This window comes from Lissotriton helveticus, chromosome 5_1 (genome assembly GCF_964261635.1).
Source record: "Lissotriton helveticus chromosome 5_1, aLisHel1.1, whole genome shotgun sequence".
Taxonomy (NCBI): Eukaryota; Metazoa; Chordata; class Amphibia; order Caudata; family Salamandridae; genus Lissotriton; species Lissotriton helveticus.
In genome coordinates, this window is record NC_136065.1 from 1,088,385,184 (window position 1) to 1,088,397,026 (window position 11,843).

An 11,843-nucleotide genomic window follows, 5' to 3' on the forward strand; every position below is an offset into this window, starting at 1 on the left:
TTCCTGCTTGGTCTCTCAGCCTATCACTACAGCTCTTGAATAAGTGTCAATACAAAAGGGGTCCAGTAGCCGCTCATCAGTCATCACCCAATGCCTCTTCCTGGGGGCAATGCCAATTGTCCTGCAAGAATTTCCATTTGACTGGGTCAGATACCTTCTCTACATTTAGCAACCACAGCTCTGTGCAATCATAGATTATGTGTAGTGTCTTCTTACTATTGTCCCCGGTTACTCTTTCCTTGGATAAACCTTTATTCATCCAGGTCCCTGAGATCTGGCACAAACTGCTCTAATCTAGCCACTAATTTCCATGTAAACAATTTAGCATCTGGGTTCGGGTGTGAGATAGGGCAGTAGGAGCTACGATTAAGGGAGTTTTTTCCTGATCTTCAGAATAACCATTAATCTCATTTTTAACATGGATTCCGTGACCTGCCCTTTCTCTGCGTATATGTTAAACCACTTCATAAGCAAAGGAACCACTTGTGGACTGAATAGTTCATAGAACAGAGGGGTAAAGCTATGCGGTCCAGAACATTATATTTTTTTAGCTTAACCTTTGAAGTGATAATCTCTTTTGGTCTAATTTGATGTTCTACAGGCTCTGCTTGATCTCGAGTCTTAGGTTGCATTGGCATGTTAGCTATGTATTGCTCACACAGCATCTTTTGGAGATCCTCGGCCTACTGTAGGCCTTAGTAATTGGTATAGAAGGCCTTCCTAAAATCTTTATATGAGGTGCATGTTTGCCCTCTCTCATCTTCTATGTGCCCAGTTCTCATGCATGTGTACAGTGCATGAAGCTTGCATGCCAATAGCGTGCCAGCCCTATTGCTCCCACTGAACATTTACTTAGTATGCAACAGAACATACTCTGCTCTGTCCAGATCCAAGGTGTTAAGTTGGGCCCTAGTTGTCACCAGCCACTGCTTTCAGGGCATCTTATTATGCTTCAATGGAAGAGCCACAATTACTATTAGTTATTAGGTAGTGATGGATGGTCTCTCCCAAGTTTTCCATTGGTGGTGGGCAATCTTGCTCGAGAGAGATTGCCACCTTTTGGATTCTGTCCAGCTGAGTGTTGCTTGGGCAGTGTGGATCCAGCAGATGTCTAAACAGACCCTCCACATATTCCTCTACATTTCTTCCTTCTTTGCCTAGGGGAACCCCTCAAATTTTTATATTATACTATTATGGCATGTTGTCATTTCCAGGACATCCAACGTGTCTTGAAAGGGTGATATTCTGTTCTTTTAATGTGAGAAGTTCCCGCTTTACAAACTCATAAACCACCTCTCTGCAGCCTCTCTGCACCTCCAAGTCCGAGTCTGTCATACATCTTGCCTTTTTCTTTCTTTTATATATCAGATTTCGTTTTTCAGTTCTCTATCCAAACCAGTTGTTTCCTCATTGATGTCAGAGAGCAAGTTTTCCAGACAATGGTGTATTAAGGGCTCTTCCATTCTTTCCTCTTCCTGCTTCACCGGGGATTTCTTCTTCGCCATCTATTTTATTCCTTCACTGGGAGTTGGGATCAGTATTGATGGATTGAAGAAGCATATCTTTTATGGAGCCATCGTTTTGCTCTTAGACACCATTCCTCTCCTAGCGTGCAGGGCTGCATGACGGTGAGGGTTTATAAAAGGCTCCACAGAGTCTTTGTTGCCTTGTCACCCTTTATTCTCAGCAAAGGTTTACAGCTGAGAATAAACACCCCAGAATCTGCAGAGGGCCCTTTCGGCGGATTATTGTTTGGCCTCCCCTGCCGTTGATGCTTCCATGTGTAGTGTAAGATACCTGCTACCATGCCCTGGGGGCTGATTCCATGGATGACGCAGCTTCTTTTTACTAGATAGGGAATCCTGCAGTAGGACTGGGGTCTCGCTTTTCTGTGGTGAGGTCACATAGTCCCACTCTTTCTCTGGTGCCCCCAGTGTTCAACACTGTCACTAATGTGGCTTAGCCCTTTAATTCTATTACAAGTGTTTGTCTTGTTGGGACGGCTCAGAGGGATACAGGGTGCCGCAGTCTCTCCTCACTAGGCCTGTGTGCCTCCCATCTGTGACCTCTGGAAGTCGGGGTGCAGTCCCACCTTGTCAGTGAGGCTCTTTTGAATCAACTTCCTCCAGGGAACAACTCTGCCACACGAGCCCTGTTTCACCCCTTAGACCCCAGGGCTGTTCAGGATGATTTCGCTGTTGTGACTGCATTACTCCACGTCCCTCACCTGCAGTTCTCTTGGGTGGAGACTGCCAGCTGTTTTCCCTCTCTGCCCAATTTTGTAGCAACTCTTTCTCTGTATAAGCATGGCTGGTGGCCCAGCTTCGATGTGTGGCAGTGGTTACCATTTTATATCTATAATAATAATAATAATATCTCCACTTCAATGGACTGCGGGTGATGGCAGCCCTGCCTTTCCTCTGGTTTGTGGTTGCCCCTATGTAGTAGGTCAAAAGCCGGTGGCTCTTCCTTGTTCCTTGCCTCCAGGTTAAAGCCTTGTTCATGTGGGACTTCCTGTGCTGCTTCACTGCCCGGGTGCCATTTTCTTATGCCAACTAAGGAGTGTATTTTTGCCTCCTGTTCCCTTTGCTTCACTTTTGCATCGGCCCAGCCCTAGCAGTTCAATGACGCATCACGAGCCGGCCTCTACCCTAATGTGGCAGTGTGGTGAGCAAAAAAGGAGAAGGTGCGCCTGCTGGTGTCCCATCTTGACTCCCGCTACATCCCCCCCCCCCCCCCCCCCCCAACTGTGTTATAATAATGATAATTAGGGCACTTTCCTCCTTAGTTGTTCCAGGATTACAATAATTGGGCCACAATAACACTATTTGTGAACAATGTTTAATTTCTAGCTTATTAAAGTTTGTCTCTCTCACACCTTAGTTTCCTTCTTCTTATATTTAGATTCAGGCATAAGTTGTTTTGTTGATTTTTGGACAATGTAATAGTAAAAATACACAGCTACATGGTTCTGAATACATCTTTACCTTCTTTACAGAGTCTAAGGAAAATGGCCATTATAACAACTCATCTTCAGTATCAGTAAGTGTTATTTCTGGGGGGAGGTAATGATTTACTTTTAAAATGTTGTTATAAAGCTTCTGCATTAAACATTGTACCCACTTGTTAGTGATTGCGTAAGATTAACATTTAAGTGAATCTGTCATTGAATTCAGAGAGTTATAGGCAGGAATGACTACATGTACCCAAACAAGGCCATAGAGGCATACTACTTAATACTGAGGGCTATCAAGGCAAGATAATTGACAGGTGGGATGCATGTGACCTCTTCCAAGCTCGTATCTCATGCTTTTTTGAGTGTTTAGGCTATTGCGAAAGCTAGTCCAAAAACGTGAATATTCCACATTTAAATATTTTGCACACATTCAGAACCTTGGACACTGTGTTAGTAATTGACCTAAAACACTCTGCCAGAATGTACAAATTCATATTTTATATCCTACGATATTTTCCCTTGATAATTTGTACATTTTCATGCCATCTTGAAAGTTCTCATTTAGAAGATGGGGAAACAAGTATTTGGACATTTTCTCTCTTAATAAGGCCATTATTGTGCATCCTGAAGAGCTGTCTTATTTTTTTAATGTTTTAATTGTTTTCTTTTACCCTTTATGCAGACAAGAAGCCATTCAGAAGAAGTAAGTTTTTGACCCTCGTACCTCCCTCTAGCTTCAGTTGTGACTGCTTTATCGAGCAAAGGATATGGGTTGTGGTTTCAGTTGTCCCCCTCGAATTCTATAATTGACCTACGCAGTAACCCACTGCAACTGATTAATATAAACTGTCTGCACTTTATCTCTTACCCATCTTCTTAAGCTAAGTGCAGTGTTACGTTGTGTGTTTGTATAGCACACAACTCACCTAGGAGGAGATCCTGGCATTAAAGCAGGAGTTGTATGGGCCGAACCAGGGCCTGGGGTAGGTGAAGAGCCAGGTCTTAACTTTCTTGTGGAATTTAAGAACTGAAGAGCTTACTCTGATTTGCCGGAGGCTGCAGGCTTTAGGAGCGAGGTAGGAGGGCGCACAACCACAGGATCTGGTACAGTGTATTCAGGTTATTCGTATGAGTGGGAGTCCCGCTGCGCGGAGGTGCCTGGTAGGATTGTGAACGTTTATGCAGTTTATACAATGTTGTGTACGTCTTTATATTTGGACATGAAGAGTGCTCCTTTGTGAATTTGGAGCCAGTGCTGCGCTTTAAGATGTGGGGTGGGATGGGAGGTTGAAGGTGAGCCTGGCCACCGAGTTTTGTATGTTCAGAAGTCTTCTTGTAAGGTGAGCATTGATTCCAACATAGAGCGCTTTGCTGTAGTACAGCTTGCTGATGATGAGGGCTTGGGTAATGGTCCTGGAAGTGTTGGTGGGGAGCCATTTGAAGTGTGTGGAAGCAGGAGATGGAGACTGCATTCAGTGGACCGGTCATGGTGAGTTAGTTGTTAATTACTATTCCTAGGTTCTTTGTGGGTGCCCCTGGACGGGTGTGAGTCTGAGTTTGGCAAGCCACCAGTTTGGAGTCCCAGAATGAGGTGTTTTGCCAAAGATTACCAGTCCAGTCTTATCTGTGTTGGGTTTGAGGCAGTTGTTTTTCATTCATCTGGAGACCTCGGTCATGAAGTTTGCAGAAATTAGTCTGGGTAATTGCCGTCTTGTCAGAGAGGGAGAGTAAGAGCTGGTTGTCGCCAGCATAGGATGCAATGTTGATTTCGTGGGTGAGGATAATGCTGATAAGTGGAATCATGTAGGTGTTGAACAGGGTTGGGCATTGTGAGAATGCTAGTGGAATTCCGTGGATGAGGTTGATGGTGAGGGGCTCTAGGCTGAATGACTGGGTGCGGTGTGTTAGGTAGGAGGAAATCCAGAAAAGTGTGGATTCTTGGAAGCTGGCTACATGCAGTTGTTGGATAAGGATGGAATGGAAGACTGTGTCGAAGACTGCAGGAAGGTCCAGTGGAATGAGGGCTGTAGAGTCACTTCTGACCATGATGATCCGGATGCCACCCTTGGCGGCAATGAGGGTAGTTTCTGTAACATGGTTGGGACTGAATCTGGATTGTCAAGTCTTGAACACAGATGGAAACAAAGTCAGAATGACACTGACAAGAGCACCTACAAAGCCGTCCCTAGACGCTACCATCGGCAAATAAAAGCCACCAAATGCTCTAAACTCACTGACCAAATTGAAAGCAGCACCTATCTTTTGCTGGGTGCGGTAGCAGGGAAATAAGCTTCGATTGGCTAGTGCCTTCAGATCTGCTAAGGGTTTCTGAGGAGGGGGAGTACTGTGGGATGTTTCCAGGTATTCCATGTACTTGGCTGTGATGATTGAGTCGTCCAGGATCAGGGTGAGGGCTGCACTGAAGGAGTCTAGTCCTTTGATGAAGACATGGTGAGGACTGGGGTCCTAGGGTGCTCCAGAGCAGGTGTCTTCAGTCGGTCGACTGCAAGCTACTAGTAGCTCGCAATCACTTTCAGAGTAGCTCACAGTAAATAGGCATAAGATCAATAAATAAGTGTTGTGTTTTTCTTTTAAAGTTATGGGAGCGCTGTGTTTATTTTACATTATCATCAGACAACAGATAGCGGAGCCTGATAAATGAGCAGCACTCCAGATTTATGACCTAGGTTGGGGCCTGAGGTGAACACTGATGCTCTAAGGCATTTAACTCTTAAATAAAAGTCCTTGTCTCGATATTGGATCTAAGAACAAAATGATGTTTCTGAATGCTTTTAGTTGCGAGAACATGAAAATGAAAAGTTAACTCTTCATTAAAACTGTCTCCTATTTCAAAATGTCGCATTTACAAGTAGCAGGTATTTTGCTCTCAGTGGCCCATAAATATTGTGCCATATTTATACCAAAAAAATATAATCATTATTTTTTTTCAAATGGGAGAAATTTAAGGTGAATGAAAATGTTTCTATAAAACAGTACATTTTAATGCTTTTCTCCACTTTCAATTAAGCCAATTACATCTTAATGTTTAAAGAAGCATGTTTCTTCATTTTAAATTCCTCTCTTTGAACCAGTGGCTGTATTTTGTTGTTATAAGTATGTCACCTTGTCTACAGGCCACTGGGAGCAACATGCCTGTTAGTAAATGCAACACTTTGAAATCGGTGAAAATGTAAATGATTTTTAATGAATCCATATAAACACAAAGTTAACTCTTCAGTTTAAATTTCTTTAATTTCAAAGTGTTGCTTTTACACACAGCAGGAATCTTGCTCCCAGTGGCTCGTAGATACAGTGCCATATTCATAACTGAAAAACATAGCTATTTGTTTTAAATTGGGGGAATTTAAAGTGCAGGGAAATGTTCCACATTAAGTCATTTGTGTAGAACATTTTTCTGCATCTTAAATTTCTCCCATATAAAAAAATAGTTCTATGTTTGTGTTATACATGTAAGGGTGTCACAATGGAGAAAGGAATGTCCTGTGCCATAAGTACATACGACACAGGCTCTCAGTCACCTATACACACATAATCCATTCATACACACACATATTTATACATCCCCACAGACCATGCTCTCACTGACACATATGGCAGCCCTGCAAAACATGAAACTACTTGAGGTTAGTATAGTAACTGCTATCCATTCGCAGTTCAGACTTTTTTGGAGAGGGTCATCAAAAGATCTTTGAGAGGTTGTCTCACCCTTAACTTATCAAGGCATGCTTCATCATTTGACGACCTCTCACAATGGAGTAAGAGCAATGCCACTCCAGCGGACTCAACTGAGGGAAGCTATTCTTGACCTTGGGAGTTCTTAGAAATCTACTGCCAGGGCAATGCCTTGGGTTCTGTTGATTTGGCAAGAAAACAAGCTGTAAAAATTCCTAGGGGTATACGCGAAACCTACTTTACTGCAGAGGACCTCTGATATGGTTAAAATCATGGAAGTCAGGTCATAATGTGAAAAGCAATGAATCACTAGACCTCTGAAGGAAACTACAATTACCAACATATTTCGACCTTTATGTTAGCCTATATAGGTCTTGGGTCTTCTTCAGGGTAAAGTAAAACTTAAAAGTGGTATATATTCACACCATGCATGCAGGGTATGTACTAAAGCTCTACCAGTCCATTGTACGGATGGCACGAACTGAGCTATACTATACTACCGGATCCATGGCAAACTGTGTGGGGGGGGGCGTCACCTTCGCAGTCACGCATTCTTTAGAAGGATGATGCATCTAGTAAACCTAAAAGATTTTCTTACAGCTATAGGTGTTGCTTTTAATTCGGTCTGTGAGTGTGGACCATTTGGTTACTCTAATTTGCTGATGGTAGCATATGAGGGTGGATTTTTAAATGCTGTTGTCGGTGTCCTTCTGACTTTGTCTCCATCTGTGGTCAAGTTGATTGCAGTAGTGTTTGGTGAGCCTGAGCTCTGATGTGTACCAGCTTGCTTGCAGTCTGGTCCTCATGGCTTTTTTGGCTTTGAGCGAAGCAAGGGTGTCTGTGCTTGCAGTGATCCAGGTGTTGAAGTTTGAGAAATATTTGGGGAGGTTGTTGTTGTATCGAGGCTTGTGGTATAGGAGTTCATAAGACCAGAATGCTTCTGAGATCTTGTTCCAGTCCGTCAATAAGATATGGTGATGGTGTTTCTGCGGTGGTGTGGGAAAGGTATGCTGAAGTTGACAAGGGCATAGGTGCGTTCAGGTGAACGTGTCGGCATGTCTACTCTGATGTTGCTGGTGATGGTGATTCCAATAGGTGTCTGGCTTTGTGTTTGGGGCCTTCCACTCACTGAGTGAGTCCGAGATTGGACCGGTCCTAGAGGAAGTTGGTTGTGTTGATATGGGTGATGTTCTCTAGGTGGTAGTTGTTGTTGCTATGGACGATGAAGGCACTGACGTCGAGAATTAGGGAGCAAAGTCTGTGATGTTGCTTCTGAAGTTAGCACTTGGTCCCTTGGGGGCAGTAGACGAGGATGTAGTTAGTGGTGACGATGAATTTGAAGGTCAAGTGTTCCATGTTGCTGGTGGTGCTTTCTGAGGTTGTGGCACATTGGATGGATTCTTTGGAGATGGTAGCCTTTCTGCCACTGGGTCTGTCCTGTCCTGTCTTGCAATCTTGCATCCAGAGTGCATTGCCGAGGTGATGGCAGGAGCCGGCTAGGGAGTCAGCCGAAATTAATTCCAGAGGAGCAAGTCTTGTTAGCGATTGTGTAGCAGAACACAAAGTTTGGTCGCGTGTTTAGTGAGGGAGCAAGTGTTGAGTATGTAGGACTTGGAGGGGTGTGGTGTAGTAGGAGTTGGGTGTGTGTTGAGTGTGGGGTGGAGTGAGGTGGGTGAAAGAGTGTGCATGTAAACTGGCAGATTGCACACCTTTAGTTCTGGGGAAGGCGCAGCAGCAGTAGCACTGGGAGATGCAACCAGACTACTTACACAATAAATTATATAGGTAAAGACAATTTATCTGGCATACTATGTGGCACTAATTGCAAAGCATTGTCACATTTTAATTGACTTATTATTGATACAAACAGGCTTTTAGTTCATTAGATGGCACCATGCAAAATATTATTCAACAAAAGTCATTGTATTTTTGTCGTATTGAAAACCATTTGAAAACATTCCTTGGAATGTTTGGGCCCACTTTCAGAGTAAATTATTCAGTCTGAAACATATATAGGGTAACACTTGTAAAATTAAATGTATGTACGCAACTTTATTTTGACTAGGAACTAAAGATGTTAAGTCTGTTATTCTTGCATGCAAGTTGATATTTAGATCAACCATTTCAAGAAGCTTATTGAATATTTGGCGGAGTTATGAAGACATGGAAATGTGTAAATACAGTGAACCTTAATTCTAACTTTCGTTTATGTTAAGTATTAAAAATGCTCCACGAAGCACATGTTCACCGTTATTTTATTTTTAAACAGTTTTCTTTTAATTGGTTCTGGTTACTATATTCTCAGTGGTGGTAACATAATTTTGTTGAAGCGTTTGAAATATTCTGTGACTTCTTTGTCTTCATTTAACATGCTCCCTACTATCATTGACCACAAAATTAGCAGTTGGGCTAGATCTCCGTTTACACCTATTTAATCTGAATAATATGTTGTTTGTCTTATTTTTAGTGTCAGACAGTCTTCAAACTTGCAGGACCAGTTGAATCACCTCCTCAGATGAGAAAACCGAGGCGGAGTGATAAAGGAAAGGTTACATGCTATTGTCTCACGCCACGCTCCTAGTTTCATGACACATTATTCAATGTGCTGAAAAGGAGGACATACAATGTGAATGAACTTTGTCTGATTAAAGTCCCTTATTTAAATAAAGGAACCTCTGCTGGATGGTCTGCTCTACTATCAAACAGTAGTGTCATCAGTGTTTATATTGTATGCCTTTTATTTCATTCTCGTTTAACTTTGAGAATCATGTTTGAGTGATTCAATAGCTTGTCTTAGTACTAAAGAGGGAGCCCCTATTTCCTTCGGTAATAGCACGTTCACAGTTCATAGTTTCCTAATTTGAACCCTCCGTTTACAAATTATGACAAAAAGTTTTTAAACTACAATCCCTTGATGTGGAGAACAACAATAATTGTCAAAATGTTTGAGTAGAAACACACAATCTATGAACGTTTACATTGATTTGCTCGAACATTCACCTAGCTTTTAAGCTTTTTAATGGAAATTTTGATCAGTGTATGTTCAGCACTCTACGTTTAGGGGGTCTATAGAGCTGTTGATAATTGTAGGCAGCAGATTTTGGCGACTGTGCATACTTTATCAAGGACTGTCTGGCTGCAGGTGCCGTTGAGGGGGCATGAACTGACTGTTCTTAGTGCCTGATTTAGATGTTGGCAGTACCTTGACAGAGTGGGCTTTTTTGGCAGTCTTCCCACTTCCCTACCAGGCAGTCCGCCTGATCAGCAGTGCCAGGGATTTTGTGATGCATTAAAAAAGAGGCACAACAAAGAGAACATGCAGAACAAAAGAGCAAATTGGTATGTGTAGTTTTCCATTTAGAAATGTGATCTGCCATCTGAAAATGAATGGGAAGTCGATACCATTCTGAAAAAAATGATCAATAAGAAAAGATAGCGAATAGTATTTCTTATATATTGCATTTGCTGCTGCAGTTTTCCTTTTTTGTAGCATTATGATTTTCCAAATAATGGCGTTCAGTTTATCATGTTAGCAAGGGCTCAGCTGAATGAGCTATCTTGTCCATTCGAGATCAAAAGATCATTACATTATCACACCATAATGTTTTCACCAATCTAGTAATCTTCAATGGTGTGATTTTCATTTAATAGTTTTTGCTTTCAATTCATTGTTCCATGGTAGAAAGGATCTTAAGTAATTATCTTTTAGTTTAGGTAGCGGGTATAATGTTACAAAACTAATGAGCGTACATTTTAAAATAAAAGCATCTGACTCATCATGTGGACTCCACTTTCAATAAACAAGCATTTAAAGCAATAATACATCTTTTTTAAATAAAATATTTCTCCATGGTGATCTAGAACTGTCTTGACATTGATTTAGGACAGATTATTGTAATGTCATGATTCATGAAATGTGCCACAACACATTGATCAAAATAATTTCTCATTAACTGCACAAGGTACCTACTCCCACAATCCCACTTAAAAAGACACTATGACATTTAGTGACTATTCTTTCATCCATACAGCTGTGATACAGTTGAAGGTAGACTGATCTGTAAAGACCAGAACCAATCTTTTCCAGGTGGCTCTAGGTATACCTGCGGGGACGAGAACTTTAAAGGTATACTTTCATTCAACATATTCTGCCTTTGTTCAATTATAGATGCACTGAATCTAAATACCACACCTGTTAGTTATTCATATTTCTGATTCGGTTACCTTAGTGCAAATTATACTTCGAAAAAAATATTTACATTTCATGAAAAAGGAAAATAGTTGATTGCCCTACCAAGGTGCCACATTTTAATTTATAAAAAGTAGTAGGTTTTCAAAAAATGAATAATTAAACAACTGCAGTAAAGTATTATGTATTTTTTTATATTGCCTAGAAAATTAATTGAGAGGACACACGGATAGCCTCATAAAAAAACATGTTGTCTGCTAAGGTTTGTCTTCCCTTTCTCAATTATTTTCACCATACAGAACTAGCCTCCAATAACAAATAATGAACTCTTCTATGGTCAGCTTTAGGTTTATATGGAGTCACAGTCCATCCACATCTGGCACTAGTACACTAGAACACCTGTACGGCTAACTACACAATTTTCAACATTTATAACCTAACAACTGCCTAGTTCCTTACCCTGATGAAAGTGGGTTAACTCTCTAGTTAGCTCAAACGTGTCAGCATCATTTTGCAAACTCTTGGATATCCCCCAAACAAGGATAATTTATGCCTTGCTAAACAAAACTGTAACAGTGCTAGTCTATATTAGGTACACTGTATGAAATATGTTTACATGAACTGAACTGCATTCACATTGTAAAAGCAATGCTAATGTAATTATGAACCAACTATTTATGCATTCTGTGTATACAAATGTAATGTTTTGTTTGCCACGTTCACCTTTGTTTTTGATTATAAACTAAATAAAATATGATTTTCTTTGAAACCACATGAGTTGCAACGATGCATTTCACTGAGTTCTCCAGCTATGCAACAATGCTTCATAAGTTGGGAACTAGAGATCTGGGCAAGAAGAGTCCCATCCATGAAAGCCTTATGGGAGGGAGATTTATGCTTGGTCAGAAATAAATCCACACAGTAAACTTGCTGTGTCAGCCAAGCCTCTATAGAATAGTCAGCTATTGAATCTGCTCGAAACAAGGTAACAGGCAAGGCCAAAAC

The 11,843-nt window shown here is 41.3% G+C and overlaps 1 protein-coding gene across 1 annotated transcript in view; it reads left to right on the plus strand.

Annotated features, from left to right (window-relative positions):
* Positions 1–11,610, plus strand: part of BORCS7 (BLOC-1 related complex subunit 7) — a 29,714-nt gene extending 18,104 nt beyond the window's left edge. The window contains exons 3-5 of the mRNA XM_078643671.1: positions 2,999–3,042; positions 3,639–3,659; positions 9,117–11,610. Of these exons, the coding sequence (XP_078499797.1) occupies positions 2,999–3,042; positions 3,639–3,659; positions 9,117–9,168 (117 nt within the window). The 3' untranslated portion in view covers positions 9,169–11,610. The remainder of the gene's footprint in view (positions 1–2,998; positions 3,043–3,638; positions 3,660–9,116) is intronic.
* The last annotated feature ends 233 nt before the right edge of the window (positions 11,611–11,843 follow it).